Source organism: Platalea leucorodia, assembly GCF_965183815.1.
Source record: "Platalea leucorodia genome assembly, chromosome: 6".
Lineage (NCBI taxonomy): Eukaryota > Metazoa > Chordata > Aves > Pelecaniformes > Threskiornithidae > Platalea > Platalea leucorodia.
The window spans coordinates 72,909,001-72,928,705 of NC_138828.1; the positions used below are offsets into that span (position 1 = coordinate 72,909,001).

The window sequence follows — 19,705 nt, forward strand, 5'->3', positions numbered from 1 at the left end:
AGATTAGAAACCTGCAAATTATTCTGCTGCTCATCTCTGTTCCATCTCTCTCATGCCTACAAAAGTACCAAGAAATTCATCGCAACTAACTCTCAGTGTCTGACTGCTTCACAAGCCAGTGGGCTCTCCTGGCTCCCACTCCTGCAAAGGAAAATGAAGCTTCTCCCTTTTACCACATGTATAAACTTGCTTATTAAAGAAATGTCCGCAAAGCAGAAAACAGACCCTGACCTCCTGTCAGGAAAGTAGTTCATTGCTAGCGGTCACTCTCAGCACTTGTAAGAAGGAGATTCAGACTCGGTGAACAACCACCTCACTGCATCAGTTGTCTTCCCAGACAGCCACTGTCCCCTTTCCAAACCTGCCCAGCTTCCAGCAAAACGCAGCTCAGTTCCCTGTGGTGGCACCAGCTACGATGCTGAAAACCCTGATGCTCTGCTGAGGGCACCGACTGACAAACTTGCTGTGGCAGTTAAAGGAATCACTGCCCCAAACCCTTCTTTCTGTCCCTCTGCCAAAGGTTTCAATCTCCATAGAAATGTGCCCAGAAGGACCTACTCTGAACGTAATTTAAGACACCCAATGGAAGTGGCTTAAACACTGTGGCCACTTTTTCTCCTGTAGAAAAAGTAAAGGAAAAGACTTATCACAGAATCATAAAAATGGTGGTTGTAAGTCCAACAACTTCTACTGAAGCAGCTAAAGCATCTCCAGAGCTGCCAAGTCCAGTGCAATACACAACATGAATTCACAAATGTTCATCGACAGACAAGTAAACTGAGTGGGGCCAAGTCTATTAAACAGCTACAGATAGTAAAATGTAACTTTGCATATTAAGCAAACGTTCAAGAGTAAGAAGGGATCCATAAGTCCCAAGCCTTGGTGTTTTAAAGCAGTACAAAAAGTGCTGTCTAAATCAGTCCAAATCTTGCGCCAATAGCAGAATAATAATGTGAGATGCTGTTCCCATGCCCAGCACTCAGTAGGCTTTTCAAACACTTCTGGCAAGTCACACACCAATCTGTGTGTAGCTTCATATTGTTAAGCAAAGGTGGGTGGGAAAAAAGCACAGCCAGGGGAGACATGGAATAGATCCAAACCTAGATGAGGACTTTGGTTCCCCATTCCAGGTACTCACCATGTCTTGCATCTGTAGGACGTGTCCCCCCTGGTGTCTGAAGGGAATTAGCCGGCAGCTCTCGCACTGCTGTTGTCTCACACCAGAACACCTCACGTTACCCCAGCACTTTGTTCAGGCCAAGCAGAAAGTTTCCCATCTTGACCCTCAGTAGTTAGCTTGAGACCAAAGCCTCACACAGCAAAAGTCCAGATGAATCCATTTTTTCTCTCTCAAAGTATTCTGCCATGTTCAGCTGAAGCCCACTTATTTCTCAGCTCTCTTCACGTCAATCAATTCAAAAGGCTACAACTAAAATTATTCTCTGTGCCCACTCCTCTGAATTTCTCCAGCCTCTCTTCATTTTTCTGCATCTGCTTCTTTTTCTCATCTTGTGCCAGCTCTTCTTTACTCACTAAGCTCAATAGTGAGATCCTTCCTCTCTAACACCTCGTTTTTGAGCTCTCTGTCTCCCCATGCCTTACAGTCTGCCAGCTGAGGACCAGCAATTCCTTCCCCCATTCATATGCCAACCCTTGGACCACTCCCAGGAATATTATTCCCTTTTCTAACAGATTCGGGTACCATTTGCCTCTCCCGTGTCCCTCCTTGCATTTGCTTTGGTGACTAGCTATTCTCCCTTTGCTCAGAAGAGTTGTCTTCACACCTCCTCTTCACTGAGCTCACGCTGATTATGTTTTAATGGTTGCAATCGCTACTGGAACAAACAAGTCCTGTAACAGACATTTTACATGCCACATGCTTTTTTTAAATTGTGCTCTGTATATACTGTAATTTTGAGTTCATCTGGACCCAGGCCTTGCTTGAAAAGTGCCGAGCACTACCAAAACACCCAAGCCAAAGTAATTTGCAACAGATCTTTCAGTGTCATCCTCCCCATTGATTCCCTGTAAAATGCTGCACAAGAGGAGTATAATAGCGACTTTAAAAGCAAGGGGGGGGGGGGGGGGGGTGTATCCTGGAAAATCTGGTCTGCATGAGAGTATGCCTGCACAACGGAGCACAAAAGATTGCCACCTCATGCAGAAAAACACCTCAGCAATGGATGTGGTGGCTGACTGTACCACACAGCCTGAGAAATATGCTCCGGCAGATGCATTCTTGGCCACCTTTACATTATTTACACCCCGCTCCAACCCCAGCCAGCACTCCTGAACCACGGGAGCGAGACCCCCCAAAGACCTCAATGCAGTGCAGAGGACGTGACCGAAGTGCTTACACTTACTGGTTCAGTGCATCTCTATTTTACATCACCCAGAGACTGGTCTGGTGCTTCAAACAGAGAGATCCTTCCCATAGCAGTTACAGCGAAAGGGGCCCAGTTTCTCCAGTCTGACTCACAACTTGAATGGCACCTTGCACTGGAGCAGTGCTGGTGCTCAGCTAACAAGAGCAAGCCTGGATGCTGCGTGAGATTCATGAAGGGCAGCAGGAGAGTCACAAACAGGATAAATTTCAAGAAGCATGAATTTTCAGGGGCTGAAATGAAAAAAAAAAAAAAAGGCAGGTGAAATGAAATTAAAAAAAGCAGGTGCAGATTTGGTAACTGCGAGCAGGGAGATGCTCGGTGCCAAAGGGGGCCTGTCTGCAACACAGTGCCTCTGCTGTCCTAGGACTTCCAGGAGAAAGGGGAGAAGCGAAGGCAGGAATAAAGCTGCTTCGAGGGAGAAGGGTGAAGCAGGTATCAGTCAGGCACTGCTGATACTCTGAAGGGGTCGGGACGCGAGGCACGGTCAGACAAAGCACGAGGAGGCAGTTATGCCCACGTGCACCAAGGCGAGTAACCCAGAAAGGACACCACAGCCCTCCCAAGAGTGATACCTGCTCCCATGCTGACCAGAGCTGAAACCAGCCCCTGCCTCTTACTTCACAAAGTTCCTGAAGCTGCAGACCTGACCCCAGAGGGAAGTTTTGGCCAGGTACTGACTGCAGGCTCCTGGCCCCATGCAAGGAACACAGGCTTGGTACGGGAAAATCCACAGAAAAGTATCAGCGCACAGGGCAGCGTCAAAAACTAGTTTCTTGCTATCCCAATGAATCCAGGAGCTGGTGTAGCTCCAAAGAGCAGGAGTTGGGGGGGGGAAGTGTTAAGCACAGTAACAAATGACATTTTTATATGATTTCATCATCGCTGCTGTTGTTGCATAACTTTACAGAGCTATCACATTTCCTCAGCACCCAGAAGGCTTGAAGCTCCAATCTATTTCCTTAGTGGCAGGACGAAACATCTAATTTACCATACTGGAACGGGGCTTTCAGAAGGTACACGCAGACAGACAAATCTGGTGGGCTCTTGAGGGATGGGCAGCATGTACAAGGTATAATGCAGGGTGTCTGACTTGCTTTTGCTGGAGGAGAAGAAGGGCCAGAAGTGTAAAACATTAAAGTAAAAAAAGGCAGTCCAAGTCTGATGCCTGCCAACTTCACTAACGTTAATTTATGCCTTTGATTTGGTCACAAAACTCAACACTAGCATTAATGAATATTCATTTATAGAAGCTTCAACACATTCCTTTTCAAAGAGAGCAGGCTGAGGTTTGGGCTTTCTTTTTCCCAGCAATCCTCGCACCAGCACAGAGAAGGAAATTTGTGAGAAGTGAAGAAATTAAAACAAACTGTTGATTTCAAGGCAAACACTCATAATTCTTCCAGTTTCTTCTTTTACATGAAATTGGAGAGCAAACAACTAGCTGTGGGTGGGAACCTGTTACACTCCAGCTGCAGACGAAGGCTGAGCCACACACAAAGCAAGCACCTGACACTCACACCGAGGGCAGCCAGGGCCTCCCCCCACCCAGAGGTACCCCGAGTAACTGAAAGTCAACATGATGCACTGAAGATGGAGGCGAGAGGAGCCATCACCCAAAGAGCCATCGCAACACTCAGGCTGCCTGTTGATAGTGGAAAACTGTATAAATGCACCATTTTGGTATCATAAAACTCTGCTTTACAAGGAGGCTGAAGAGCCTCCTGACCAAATATTCGGGTTAAAGTTTTTTTTTTTTTTTAAATGAGAAAGCCTCTAGGTGCTTACAAGCCTTGTAACACTGGCTCAAATAATGCCTTTAACCAGCAGGTTTGCTCAGGAAGCCGCCACACCCACCAGTCAGCCCACTCTCCAGCTACTGAAACTTGCCCTGCCTCCCAGCGCCCTGCCGGTGCCAGCTTTCCTGGGAAAGCTCCAGGAGCCCCAGCCTCTTTGGGCTCACCCCGCTTCCCCGCTCATCTCTGCCCCAGGTGCCACAGCAGCAGTGACCCCATCACCCACTGATGCGGCCCTCCAAGAGGAAAGCAGGCACCAGCCTGCAGACCGACACTGGCTCCGACGAAAATCTCTGTGTGACCAAACTCTGGGGGAGATTTCCCCTGAAACCCCCCTCCCCGCCAGCTCTGCCTATTCTTTATCCCCAGCCCTGTCGATCCAGTGTATCTAAGGAAACAATATACTGAATCAAAGGATCCCAGATCCTTTCTTTCTGTCATGGCAAGCACGCTCTATTGTAGTCCTGCTCGAGGATAAAGGCATCTAGCGGGAGACAGGCACAGATAGGAAGAGGATGGTTATGATTAACTCTTTGACTTCTGATCCCCACCATGTCTGATGTATTAATAGCGCACAGAGGTGTTGGCGCTGGCATCATGGCGCTCTTCGATTTTCCACGCTCCCCCCCGCCCCGCTTCCCCACCTCCCACCGCTCCGCACCCCCAGCCCACCCCGGCCCACCGCCCCCTGCCCCCGCCGGGGGGCCGCGCTGCCCCTGCCCGCTGCCGGCTGCGGCGGCGGCACGTTGTGCTGCGGCTCGTCCCCTCCCTCTTTTGTTCTGCCTCGCCCGGCGGCCGAGCCTCCCCGGGCCCTGCTCCTCGGGAGGGCGGCACCGCCGCCCCCGGGCCCCGGCCCCCGGCCCCGCCAGCGCCGGGGCAAGCCTCCCGCCGGGCCGGCCCTCCCCTCCCCGCCCCGGCCCACCGCCGCCCGGAGAGCAGGCAGCGCTGAGCCACGGCTGTGCGGAGGGCGAGGAAAGGGAAGAAATAAAATAAAAATAGGACAAAAATATGAAATGAAATGAAATGAAATGAAATGAAATGAAATGAAATGAAATGAAATGACTCCCAGCCCGGAGCTCCAGCAGCAGAGGGCACCGGCGCCCGCACCCGCCCAGCCCCGGGGAGCCTCGGCCGCGGCCCCGCAGCCCGGCGGGCTCCCCGCCGCCACCCGCGGGGCGCTGCGCGGCCGCGGCCGCTGCGCTGCCGCCGCACGCCCTTCCCCGCCCCGCGAACAAAGGAGCGAGGGCAGCGGCTCGCTGCCTGCCGGGATCCGCTTACCGTTATGTGGGGGATGCTCTTCTTGCCCTGGTACGACATGTCGGCTCTCGCTAGCGCCGGGCGCACGCAACACACCCCGAGAGGCGAGCCGAGCCCGACGGAAAAATACGGTGGTAATAAGAGGAATAATAACTCAGAGCGCGGTGGGGTGATGGGGTGGGGCGGGGGCGACTCGGCAGAGCTGTGCAATGGAGGCAAAGTTTCCTCGCCCAGAGGAAGGGGAGCCAGGCAAACCCGGCACCTTTTTTTCCGGCTGCAATAAAACAGGGACGCGGCTCCCGGGGGGGTCGGCGAGCGCTGCCTCTCCGGCGGCAGCAGCGCCCTCCCGGCTGCAGGTCGGAGCAGGATTCGCTCAGCTCAACCCAGGAAGCGTTTCCTTCCCTCCTGTCCCCCACCCCTACCCCCTCGGCCCCCCTTCCCAGCCCATCAATCCAGCCGGAGCCTCCCTCCCTCCCGCACCGGCGCTGGGAAACGCCGCCCCCCCGGCTCCGCCACCGCCCCGCTCGCACGCTGAGGTCGCCGGCGGGGTCCCACGCGTGGGCTCCCGCAGGGTGGGGACCGGGGGTGGGGGGTAGCCCCCGGCTGTGGGTCCTACCGCGCGGCACATGGCAATGGCATCGCCTGCTCTGTCCCCATGGCACTGACCCCGACGGCACTGCCCTGCTGTGCCCCCATGGCACTGCCCTGCTCTGTCCCCCTAGCAGTGCCCTGCTGTGTCGCCGTGGCACTGCCCTGTTCTGACCCCATGCCACTGACCCAGATGGCACTGCCCTGCTCTGCCCCACCAATGGCTCTGACCCCAACAGCACTGCCCTGCTCTGCCCTCCTTGTCACTGTCCCAGTGGCACTCCCTGCGTTGCCCCGTCCCCAGGGAGGGCGTGGGGGCTGGCCCCGCCCAGCACAGCCAGGCCAGGCCAGGCAGATGCTATGCCAGCAGCTGCTGGAGAGGAAAATTGAAATTTTGAATTTCAATTGAAACCTTTCCGTCGTTTCTGACTCACAGAGTGCCTCCCTCCACCCACAGTGCTTGATTAAGACTCCATTAACAACTGCAGGGAGGGTAAAAGGCACTGCAAAGCTGCACCCAAATTAATCCTCCCGACAAGCAGCCAGGGGCTCTTAGCGCACACACCCCTGCGACACACACACAGACAGCATTTCCCACCCAGGCCACGTCCCTGACATATCTCCCCTGAATTCACCATTCAGAGCTTGCAAAAAGCTCCAGCCGCCACCATGCAGGGTCAGGCACATGGCTGCTGCTTACAGTGCACCTTCCTAAGCCAGTGACGAAATATTGCCTCCTGTATCCCCAACCTCCTCCTCACCCCCCCAAGTCCAATCCAGAGCCATACAACTTTGGAAGCACAGTGAGACCCGGGGAGGTAGTGTGCAATGTGCTCACTACCCCGAGTCCCAGGCTGAACTAAGAAGCATGGGGAGGAGGCATCAGGGATGTCCCAGAAGATGGGGGACATTCGGGGTGTGCTGTGCCCTGCCACTGCCCCGGTGTCCTGATGGAAAAGGCACAGGGGTTCAGGTGAGCTGGGAAAGAGAAGACTGCACTGCAGCTGGCAGCCTCTGAAGGCAACCCTGAGGTCGTTGCAGTGAAGCAGCACCATCGCAGGCGCAGTGTCCCACCAAGCCCTGCCTGCTTGCTCCAGCGTCCCACCGCAGCAGGCACCCACCAGGCTGCACTGGAGGCCCTGTGGCACCGGCACCCAGCCCCCAGCCCAGAGAGGACCAGCACCCCATTCATGCTCAAACTGAAGAGGGGGAGAAAAGAGTGGGAACTCTCAGTTTAGCCAGTGGAAAGAGCAGAGCGTGGACAGGCCATACAGCCTCCAGGCTGGGTGCTAAGGGAAAGGGTGCATCTATGCAGGCACATGACCGCAAAGCCGCATTTCTTTCTAAGGAGAAATCAATGACAGCCCCGGTACCCAGCAGAGCCAACCCCTCGGGTCTGCCTCCAGCCTGCTTGCCACAGACAGGGTTAAGATGGAGAGGCACAGCCGGCCGGGGCTAGCCAGCTCCCCCGGCCTCACTTTTTCCTTAAGTCTACGATATGAGCCCAGGTTGCAGCCCCAGAGGGGCTGCAAAGGTTTCGGCAGATCCTCCCGCCTTACGCACTCCCTGCCGGGGAGACAATGAAGGCGCATGGGGAGCCGGGGGGAGCCGGGGGGCAGCCGGGGGGCAGCCGGGGGGCAGCCGGGGGCTGTGCCTGGGACAGGCTCCGCGGAGTTTTCCCGGCGAGCCCAGAAGTGCAGCGGGGGCTGCTTTGTTCTGGGGGGCGGCGGGGAGGCGCCGAGGGGGCCCGGGCTGCCCTCCAGCCCACCCGGCATGGGCAGCGTTTTACCGGCAGGAGGGGAAACGGAGAAAACTCATCGCCATCACTTACAAAGGAAAACGATTCCTGGGGTCGCCCCCCCCCCAGGCTCAGGCAAGTGAGAGAGTTTAGGGGCCAGCCAGGCTCTTCCTATAGCATCACCGTGCCGGGGAGGAGCGGTCCGTGCCTCCCCGACCTTCCGTGCCGAAACTCCCCCGCGAAGGCGGCCCCCGTCCTCCCGCGCCGGCCAGCGGGGCTCTGCGGCACGGCACGGCACGGCACGGCACGGCTCGGCTCGGCTCGCCCGGCGAGCGGGGGCGGCGGCTCCCGCCCCCCGGCCCGGGGCCCCGCTGCGGCCCCGCTCACCTGCCCATTGTCCTGGCCCTGCAGCAGCTCCTTCCCCACGGGGTATCTGATCTCCACGCCCGGGGTCTTGTCCTCCCGGTCTCCCGGGGAGCTGATGACGGAGCCGGAGACCTCGCTGATGTCGCTGGCGGTCTCGCTGTAGTTGTCCCCTCCGTCCAGCATGTCGTGCCGGCTGCCGCTCCGCGGGGTCCGGGACCCCTTCTTCCCCACGCTGTAGGCGTCGAAGTCGATGGTTTTGTTCTCGTAGGCCCCCTCCACGGAGGCGAACATCCCCCCGTATTTCTGCCGCGGTGTCTGGGCTGTCGTACCCGGCCTAGCTAGATACACAGGCAGGTCATCTTCTTTATTCCAGTTCCTCTTTCTCTCGGCCATTCTCGCCGTCCGGATCTCTCCCTCCCTCTCCCTCTCCCTCTCTCTCTGCCTCCCACTTCTCTGCACCTTCTACTACCGGGATAGGCTGCTAGTGACCATAAAAATGAATGGATGGATGCAGCAGTGGCGGAGCTGGGTTGGCTGGTGGGATCTTTCCCTTAGGGAGATGCAAACGTTAACCTCCCTCCCCCCACCCACCCCCCGGCAAAAAAAAAAAAAAAAAAAAAAAAAAGAGAAAAAAAAGGAAGAAAAATAAGAGAGAAAGAGAGAGAAAGAAAGAAATCCAAGCAGGATTTAAAAATAGCCGTGTTAGTAAAGAGCACGTGAAAATAAAGTACAAAGAGCGGAGAGGAGAGGGTGGCAGAGGCAGGTGATTGGAAAGCCCCTGACGAATAGGAAGAGCAGCAGCGATTCCCAGAGCAAGGACCGCAGTGCACACGCTCCCCCGGTATAAAGAATGATCCGGGGGGCGGGAGGCAGGGGGAGGAGGCAGCCCTCTACAAGCGCACACAGCCGGTGCAAACGGGGTCCTTCCCGGCGGGCGCCAGTCACCTGCTGCTACGTGGCTTCAGGGGGGGAAAAAAAAAAAAAAGGAAAAAAGAGGGAAAAAAAGCCCAGAATCTCCCCAGCCCCGCCGAGCGAGCCGGAGGGAGTTTCTCCCACTTAGCACACTCACACTCCCCCCGCCTCCCTCCGCAGGAGGAGGCTGCGGCGGTGCCCGGCCGGGGGGCGCGGCCGCGGCAGCCCGCGGTGCGGGGTCGGCCGGCGGCCGCAGGGGGAGCGGCGGGGCGAGGAGGAGGGGCGGCCGCGGCGGGGGGAGGAAGCACAACCAGCCCCAGGGCCCCCGGGCCGGCGCTGCCATCCCTCTCGCTGCCGCAGCAGCTGGTGCCCGGGGGGGCGGCGGCGGCGGCCCCGCTCCCGCTCCCCCCCGCCGCGGCGGCGCTGCGAGGGCTCCCGATGGCGCAGGCGGCGGGCGCGGCGGCGGCCCTGACACGGAAGTGATCGCGCCGAGCGCTGCCCGCGCCGCCGGCGGGGACGGGGCGCCGGGGGGCGGCGGCGGCGGCTCCGCGGACGGCGGCGTCCAGCCCGCGGAGCCCGCAGGGCCCGGCGCGCCGCCCCGCAGAGAGCCCCGCCGGGGCGGCGGTGCCCGCGGTGCCCGCCCCGCCGCGCCCGCCCCGCCGCCCCGAGCCCCGCGGCGGGCGCGGCGCCCCGCGGAGCTGTCCCTTCAGCACCCCGGGCATCCCCGCCCCGGCCGGCCCTCGCCTGCCTTCTCCTTCGGCAAACCGGGGGCAACCGCGGGACCCTGCGGCGGAGGCCTTCGTTTCACTGCGAGGGCTGCCAGTTCCCGAGATCAAGGAGGGTTTCCTAAAGCAGGGGGGGGTGGAGAATGTGTTACCCTCAACTCTCTGCACAGCCCACTTCAGAAAGTCCATCTTTACACCTTTACCCATCTTAGGATGCCTGAGGAGATCATTCACTGAAACCTTGGACACTCCTCTCCCGCACATGCAGCCCATCTCAGACAATTCTGACAGGCCTTAAATACACCAGCAGTTACATAAGGAACATTTTCTGTTGCTCTGAAACGATGTAATCGAACAAACTGCTCTGAGATTGATTAAATGACCAAGCAAATTTGAAGCAATGGATCAATCACAAGACCTGTTTACTGCTCATGTACAACGTGGTTATGCCATCTGAATACAAGCCCAGCCACACAGCACTATTGTCTATGGCCTGCAGGCATGCCTGGTGGTCCCAGCACGACAAAAACTGCAAGTTATAAATTGATCAGGAAAAGTAGGAGGTTAAAGACAGAGGGCCCCGGGATTTCATCAGAAGCAAGTGCATATAACCATCGTTCTCATTAACAACTACCTCTGGACCAAAACCATGTAAAAAGCAGTGATGTAACATACTTGAGCATTGCCAAAACACATCAAAGGAAAACATCTTTCTTTTCTGCATTTGTTATAATGCAGTGGTACCTCCTGTCTCGAATGCCCTGGAACACTGTGTTGTTTGCAAGGAGGGAGTTAGGGAATTAGTCAAAAGTTCACTGATCATTGGTTATTAACACACCGAGCTTAGTAGCTTTGCAGCATTGTGACCGACATTTCTGAGCATATATTGCCCAGGATTCCACAACTCACTCGATAAACCTTGCCACCACATTAGCACTAATATCATATGGAGGTTTCACTGCTGTGTGGAAAAATAAGTAGAGTTTGTAGGACATTGCTTTGTTGCTTCCTTAAATTCTTTTCTTGTATGTAGACAAATATTGTTGGGGGTTTTTTTGTTCCTAATGGTAACACTGAGATTTATTGATCATGTTGGGGAAAAAAAAGTCAATTTGTTCCTCCACAGGACACCAAACCCTGATAGTGAACTATGCAGGTGGTACCTGGAGTGTGATGTGTGACCTGCATGTCTTCGTAAGTATTGGAAAAATTATTCATTTTATGGATATTTCTTTCCAATCAAGAGATTAATCTGAATGACCAAAAAAAATTTCTGATGGTCCCATAGCAGGTCCAATATGCTGTACATAGTGCACGCGTCTGCTAAATGAAGAGCACCTTTTATTTAGCATCCATAAAGCTAAGAAAGATGGACTCTGTTTACACTTGGGATCTAGTTAGATAACATTGTTCATGTTTCTAGAACTGCTCAGTTTTTTGAAATAACAAAGAATAATGCTATTTTTTTCAGTATTAAGCTAGGACATTCATCTTAATGCTAATACATAAGGAGACCACAAGACTCAGAGAACACGTCGAATCAATGCTTTAGAAAACAGTATTAAACTTTCGAGTTAGAAATAAGCATAAAATCATATCAGAGACTTTCTTTGCTTTTAAATGGATTTTTTTCATATTGTAGTCCTTACTTTATTAAAAACTGTGTTCTAAGTCAACAGATGGATACTGTTCTTCTATGCACTAAGAGATAAAATTGCAGTTTGAGGTGCTACAGAAGCACACCCAGTTACAACCTGATACCCTGTCACCCTGCTAGTTTACCTAAAAACATATGTGCGACTTTGGAGAAATATATTGCTTTGGTATATTCTCTTGCAGACACTGCATCTCATCCTGTCTTGACATAGCTTGATGAAAAGAGGACAGAACTTGATTGAAAGTGCACCCTCTCTGTACAGGACCTTTAATCTTTATCCTGGTATAGCATCAACGACAAATTAATCATGTTCTGAATAGACTAGATGAGAGATAGCAGACATGCTTGCTTCACACAACAAAAACCTTCAACTAAAGTCCAACAAGAAAGATCCCACTTACCAGCTTGGCTCCAATTGTAGCTGGAACTCTTCTTGCAACAGCATGAATGAACATCATGAGCTGGAAGAGGACTTCCCTGGTGCAGGGGCTCAGACAATATGCAACGTACTTTTGGCGCCTGTTTTTGCTATTGTGCGTTTTACAGCAGAATCATCAGAAAAAAAGGGCATGAACAGACCAAAGGGAGTGAGTGTGAGAGGGACCCAAGTTTTCTTTCTCCCAGAGGAGTGCCCTGAGTCACTAAGTCACTGAGTCAGCCTCCCTCTCTCTGCTCTACATGACCGTTGTATCTCTGGCTGCGGTGTCCTCCTCCCCCACAAAACCCCATCCCGTGGGTTGGTGATTTGGACTGTCTCCTGACATGTAGGAACCCTAGATCCAAAAGCCCACAAGCTGGGGAAGGCTCAGGCTTCCCACTTCCTGAGCAGTGATCCAGCCCATAGTATTCTGCTAATTCATATTAATTCTATTAAAGCAGCAAAAGTTGAATGGCAGCTCCTCCACCAAGAGGAGCAAGAGCTCAGGAGTAACAGTTTCCTTACCCGGTTAGCAGATCAGGTGGCCCCTTGCTCAAAATGGAAACTTTCTGGGTTGCTATCCCGGGATACAGTTGTATTTACAACTATATTTCAGAAGCTCCACCACCATTTTAGAGTTAAAAATAATTAAAATTATAAAGTTTTTAATTTAAAATATGCATACATTTAATATACAAAATTATACAAATTATACATTTAACTAACATAGAAAAATACATCTTGTTAACAAGATAAAATGTCAACGTATCTTACATAATTTAAGTGAGAGTTACAAATCTGTGATAATCATCAAGTAGACTTTGTGACTTCATTACAATTTTGTATCTTCCCTAGTTACACTGAAAATTAATACATATGTACAGTTGATATCCATGACAAATGTCTTAGAGTGGAAATCTTTGCTGAAAAGTTATCCAGAAGGTTTTAATGGAACAGATCAAAACAAGAGTGGCCTCTCTCATACTACTGAAGCTTCTCAGTCAGCTGAGACCAATTTGACACCCAGTTACAGGGTGGTCATGGGTCAGAGTTTAAACTTTTTGCATATATTTACAAACACCCTTCCCTCCCCAATCTAGCCGGTACAGCTGGTTAATAAGTATCACAGCACAAATCCCAGCCTTTTTGTGCATTCTTCTGCACCTCTTCAAATGGATCCCAATTTGTGGCCCTAACAACTGCTCTGCATGACTTCTGGTTACCATCCCGCTGTTGGCTGTGCAAAAGAGTTAAGTAGCTGCACAGCACTAGAGCTCAAAAGGCAAGATCTCCATACATTATTCATCCCAGATTTCTCATTAATACCTCAGGAGGTAGGGAAATATCTTTGTTTCAGTCAAACAAATGAGTGCAGTAAGTCTTTACTCCTTATTTAATTTACATGGTTTCTTTTTCCAAGTTCCAAACAAAAGGCAGAAGCGTAATTTATAAACAAGCTACGAAAATCTGTTCCATGCTGGGTCTTGTCTTACATACTGCGAGCCATGTAATGATTTTGTTTTAACTATTTACATATTCTTTAAAACTTGCTTGTCATCACAGGGAGTAAAATAGAAGACCATCACCACTCTGATTTTCAGGTCCTCATTTTTTTTGCCCCTTTTTTTTTTTTTGTAGCTCTGTACCAAATAATTTCTCTTAATTCCTAAAAGGTAAAATTCACTCATGAGCTAAAAGCTTATGCAACTTCTCCTAAGACATGCTTAGGACCATCAGTGAGTGCGTGAATTGCCTCACACAGGCTCTTTTTTTTTTGCACAGGAGTATTTTTCCCGTTAACTACATTTTCCCTCTTTTTAAAAAAGACAAAACCACAGTTCAGAGAGTAGAGAAATGTAGTTGTTCGGCATCGGTTAGCACACACTGCACAGTAACCTCTCACGTCGGAATTTACATTTGCATATTCATATTCCCATAGCAAGAGCCTATGTTACACAGAGAAAAAATAGTGAACAGATTTATACCACAGATCCCAACAACTCCAAATCAAGGCAGGTCTCCACAACTACTAATCTTTCTTTTCCTCTCCTATGTGCATAGAAAACATTAAAGCATGATGCTTAAGTATCATCTATCATATGTGAGCATTTCTTAAGCCAAGTAGAAGCAAGCATGAAATCTTGGTCCCAGGGAAGCCAGTGGAAATTTGCCAGTCATTTCAGTGGTACAAGCATTTCATCCAGGACATTTAAATTTTTCTCCTTCTTTTTTTTTTTTTTTTTTTTGGCTTTGCCTGCAACTTGCAACTTTCCTAGTTGTCAAATAATGGTTTATGCATGGATTCCAATGGCAGAACTTAAGTTAGCCATATTTTTAATTCACATCCTGTGTAAGAAACACTATACTCTCTTTCCTAACATTTGTGCAGGGACAAAAATTCCTGTCCATAATCCCATGGCTACTGATTTCTAATGCAAATATGTTTGGAGCCAAAGGCACAATATATTTTAAAGGAATTCTGCTAAAGCAGGAAAGAGGTTTGAACAAGTTTTTGTAATCCTAAGGTCTGTTCCCCCTCTGCCTCCTTAAGGCACTAAAGGATTTCCAAAGGATTAGTGGCAAAACCCAGCGTGCACATGTCCCTCCCTCCCTCCACCCCACCACCACGGTAAATTCAAATACTAAAATCCTTCATCTGCAAGTGTGAAATACAGGTAGATTTATGAAACACAGATTAGGGTTTCCACTTTTTAAAAGGCCACAAGGACAAATATCAGCCATGCCTTAGCATGAGGTTTAGCCTGGGAACTCTGCTGTGTATGTGAAATATTTCCTGGCAATTGTATTATTCTGAATGTAACATGATTATCATGCCAGAGTCAATCATTGTCCTTCCAGCATTTGCCATCCATAGTGGAAGAACAGAATTCGGGATTTAAAGGTTGCGTAAGGAGCTGTAGAAATACTGTAAGCTGTATTTTCAATATCCTGTGATGCTCTATACAGCAGAGTATATGTAAATAAGTGAACTGCCAAAGAAATCATATTTTCAATGTAACACTGCCCATTTTGTCTATTTAGGGTGACAGAAGAAGATTGTATTTACTTACGTAGAACTTAGCAGCATCTTAATTTTGACTGTAAGGAATTTGGTCAAAGCAATATTGTGCATATAAAGCAAACAGAACAAAGTGCCTGATTTTGCATTCTGAGAAAGTTTAACACAAAACAGCAATACACGTAAAGCATCCCCAGGCACGTTTACCATAGATAGCACATCTAAACAAGTTATCTTCTGCTTAGTGAAAGAAAGCCGAACAGACTGTAACAACTAGACAACACTTTTCTCTTCACCGTAAGGCAACTAGAAAATAATAGCTAGGCTCTCTGTCTCACCTAGTAATCTCACATTAAAATTTTACTGCTTTCTTACAATGATTTGAGGTAAAGTTGGGATTTTAATTCCTGATTCTCAGCCACATGAAATGTACCCCCTGGTCTATCAATTTAATTAATAAACAGGCTTTTGCAATATCGGTGAGACAATTTTCATATTAGGAGGTGGTAGAATTTAAAGGAGATCAATGTGGTACAAACCACAAAGAATGAAGCATGTTTAACATTCCCTATGCTAATCGTTTTAAAATAAATGAAACCAAATGGCAGAAAGCCTAAGATGTTACAAAATGGACAGGTTCATTATCAACATTTATAATTTATGGTGGGAGATTATGCATAAATACCAGGAAAGAGGCATGATGTTTTAATTCAACACTTAATTCAAAAGTAAGAAGTAGGGTTTAATTGTCTGAGTGTTGTAGAAATGATGTATGTTTTCAGGTGGATAGTATGCAAACGGATAGAAACCTACACATATGTCATTGCTTTATTTTAAGAACTGGTAGTTAAGCTTCAAGTGTTACCATGCCAACGTGTCATCTTGTTACTAATCATAATCTAGAAATGCACATTACATTAATCTGATTTGGGATTCCACAGTTTATTATCCTTCTGCCTCCTTTCAAAGGATATCTGAAATTACTGGGCGACTAAGCATTGTAAAGACAGCACATTCTAGCAGTTAGCTCAACGTTGGAAAAAAAAAAAAAAGAGGAAACAAGTTATAAAACCATTAGAGAGCAGTACCCACAGCTGCTCCCATTCAGGTCAACACAAGTATTGCCACTGACTTCAACAGTGCTGTGTGCCTTTAGTTAAAGAAGGAATGGATGTACCCATATGATCCCTTATGCACAGGTCTTGTGCCTGCATTCACATCTCCCTGGGTGCATAAATCTGTGTTGAACACTGTGGTTGCAAAATGTGTTTGCATCACTTGTAATATTACCAACCAGTGTGCGCAAACCCACCTATTTCAGGAAAAGCATGTATGCATGTGAATACCTTATCTGAAAGTTAAATTCAGTGTGACCTATTCCTGTGGTTGAAACAATCAATCTAGAGTACTAGGACACAGGGCTTTGATGTTCCAAGTGCCTCTCAGTGCACAAGAAGTACATTCCCAATTCCTACTTACCCTTGTAAAAGTGCAGTTCTGTCTCATTTCCCAGACAGTTTGTACCCTCAAGTATGACATCTGCAGAAATACTAAACATCCTAACTCAGATTAAAGCCTCTTTCAGAAATGCTCAAAGCCATATGAGGCTGAAGATATTACATACCCACGTAAGCAGACCCATGAAGACTGAGATCTCTGCTTAACTTGATAATTTCTTTAAAATGCAAATGCTGAGATCCCAAGAAAACAAAACAGAACGAAAACCCAAACCACACATTGGGTTGGCCCGCATGGCCAGCTTCTGCTATGGGATGTGGCTAAAACTTGGCAGGTGGTTACACAGGGCAACTTCTCCGTTTTTCCCATAATGAAGCAGCTGCGGTCACCACCAGGTCAAAGCACCTTTCATCATTCCTACAGAGCAGTATTGCTTCTTCTGTGTGACTGATGATACATTCCTTCCTGGATAAGAGGAAGGAGAAAAAAAAAAGGGGGGGGGGGGGGGGGGAGAAGAGAGACAAAACCATCAGATAAGTATCTGGATTTTCACAATTTAAGGAATCATTTGTTATTCACTCAAGGCCAAAATAAAGCATTTGGGAAGAAGTGTGTCTAGGTGCTGCCATACAAACATAAAAATAGCAGCATTAAGAGAACACATTGTAGAAACTGAACTGTTTGACACTCTCCCATGATTTGCTGATTTTAAGATGAAAAACATATCCCATACTTTTCTCTTTTGCTGCATCTTCTTGTAAACAAGTTCCTGTCATCCATTTTTCAACATGGGAATGAACGCTCCCTGCCATCTTCCCAACACCATTTCATAATCCCCTTGGCAGGGATCTAGAAAAGTAGCCTCGTGGATAAAGTTCATCCCAGGGATGACAGCCATCACAAATCTGACCTTCCAAATAAGTCCTATTTCTATGCCTCTTCCCAGAGCAATATTCCTAATTTGAATTCTTCCTCAGATATTAAGTTTCAAAGCCTGCAAAATATAATATCTGGCTTTGCAATTTCCACTGAGGCTGTCATTATTACTGTTAAATATCACCAGTGATGCGCTGCCTGCATACCTAACTGTGGCTAAAACTTGGTGTCTACTGGAGAAACATACATCTTAGTACATCAGGAGTGCAGGAAATGATAATAACATAAAGAATTTTAAAAAGTGGTATATTGTAATTATTATTATAATAACCAAGTGGTGACAGTAATTAACCGTCATTACTAAAACATGTCCCATTCACTGACATGTCCCCCAAAAGAGAAAAATTAAAAACTGGGAAAGAAGAGAGCCTTTATGGCTTGTACTTTAGGATGGAAAGGTTTTTCCAGGTGTGAAGAACAGAACTGAAAAAAAATCCTGCAGAGTGAGGCAGAGTAATAACGGGAAAGCCATTATTTTTGGAGAAGCAGCTAGATGGGATATTGTAGGACACAAAATCAGTGAGGTATGCAAAAGTCAGTAACTGAGCCAGTGGAGTGCCAGTTGGGCAGGAGCACATCTAGGAGTCCTAGTGATGAGAGGCATTTAGAGCCCTTCCATGCTCCCTAGTTCAGATCTCCCTCTTGGATCAGAAGGTGGCAAATGTTCAGACTGCTTCTGATTCAAAACAACACCAGAAGTTTCCTGCAGCCTTCTTAAGATGTTGTACATTATCTCTGCCTCTGCTGTAGGTGGATCCAAACAAAACCGGTTTTGGAATTTCTTCTCTTTCCATGGTCTAATAGAGCTCCAGGCTGTACTGCAAACAAGCGAAGTCCATTGCAGTTCATTCTTGTCTCCAGGCAAAGAAAGGGAAGGGTACTAGAATCTCCATGGATCATCTTCTTTTTTGATTAATGTCTTTGTAGTCTACGTGCAATCAAAACAAGACCCAACAGAACACACTTACAGCCTTTGCTATCCACAGCTTTCAAGGATTTCTCAGGACATCAGGCACTTTCCCTTTTATAATTAATATTACAAGGAGAAATACGACATGGCAACAGCTGAACTGGGCTTGTATCCTGGAATGGGCTGAAATACATTCCTGTCTCTCCCCATCTACTCATACACAAAGTCTCTTCTCTGCAATCCCATCACTGTGCGTAGCAGCTGGGGAGGATCAGAAGGATGAGCCCCTAGGTCCTCCTAAAACTTAGCCTTATTTTAGAAGACAGAGAGGTCACAATTTTAGTCTTTCATTTGCTTGCACAGCAGCCACCCACTGTTGCCAGTTGTCAGTTTACTGACTTGTTGAAAAAAAAGTCCCTAAAGTATCAGGTGTGAAAACTGGTGTGGCCAGAATAATGGAAATCTGATTCAATCATCATTCATTCAATGATTTTTTTTTTTTTGCACTTTAGTGATCACATTTTTTGTTACCCACCAATTCAAATTTAAACCAAGTTCTCCAATTTTCCGAAGCCAGGGATAAAGAATATTTGCCAAACATGCACTGCTAGACTAGGGAGCATTTACAAATGTAAAAGTCATTATTTGCATAATATTTCCTTCAATTTTTATTATTTGCTCTTGAAATGTTAGCTGCCAATTATATTTCTTTTCTTGTTTTTGTCAGACTCTTCACTTTCTCTTTCACATTCCTTTCATCCTCTTTGTCTGCCCTTGCTCCTTCCTATGTGACATTATTTATCCCTTCTTTTATTCTCCACTCCAAGTCTTTTTGAAACCTTGTGCTCTTTTCAGTCTTATTTCCATGACATATTTGTCCTTCACCCTTCTCTTATTCTTTTTCTTCATACCACTTATCTAACTAAGCAGTATGGCAACATAAACACTACTGAACCATTTTGTAATTACTCTGGTCAGGGAGGAAGTCTGTTTTGTGAAATGCTTGAGGAAAATAAAAAAGGTCTTCATGACATCACTTTACCAAAGAAAAATATCAACCAAGCATTTCCAGTGCTTAAGAACAAAGGTGCAATTTCTAACCATGCATCACAGTGATTAAAAAACAGCTGAGTCTTTATCAATAGTGGACCTAAGAGTTCCAGCACGAGTATTTCTGGTGCTCAGAAATTTGCTGGCCTCCCGTTCTTTCTTAGGACTAAAGCATACACTTGAGCAACAATGTGGAGGCTGGGCTCATGTTCCTTCACATCACGAGCAAAATCAATTTCAGTCAGCAACACAAAGAACTGCTAATGCAGAAGGTCATTAAACAAAACTGATTTCTTTATGACATTGGAACCTTAAAGGGAACCTTGCAAAATAGAAGTGGTAAGACTCTGCACTGCTCTTTCAGCCAGGACTGAATCATTTCCAACACAACAAAGATCAATGATCCATTTCCATGCACTGACTTGGTGTTCTCCAATCTTCTACCACCTCTATGAGCTGCCAGCATTTATTTGTTCTAGCTGCTCCCAATC

The 19,705-nt window shown here is 48.4% G+C and overlaps 1 protein-coding gene across 2 annotated transcripts in view; it reads right to left on the bottom strand.

Annotated features, from left to right (window-relative positions):
* Nucleotides 1-8,522, bottom strand: part of CRMP1 (collapsin response mediator protein 1) — a gene marked incomplete at both ends in the record, with an annotated part of 50,468 nt that extends 41,946 nt beyond the window's left edge. Inside the window, one exon of one of the 2 annotated variants that reach the window (XM_082314991.1) lies at nucleotides 8,151-8,522. In XM_082314991.1, the coding sequence (XP_082171117.1) occupies nucleotides 8,151-8,522 (372 nt within the window). Of the gene's footprint in view, nucleotides 1-5,458; nucleotides 5,498-8,150 lie in introns of those variants that run through there. The other variant, XM_082314992.1, reaches the window with a different exon arrangement.
* Nucleotides 8,523-19,705: the final 11,183 nt, after the last annotated feature.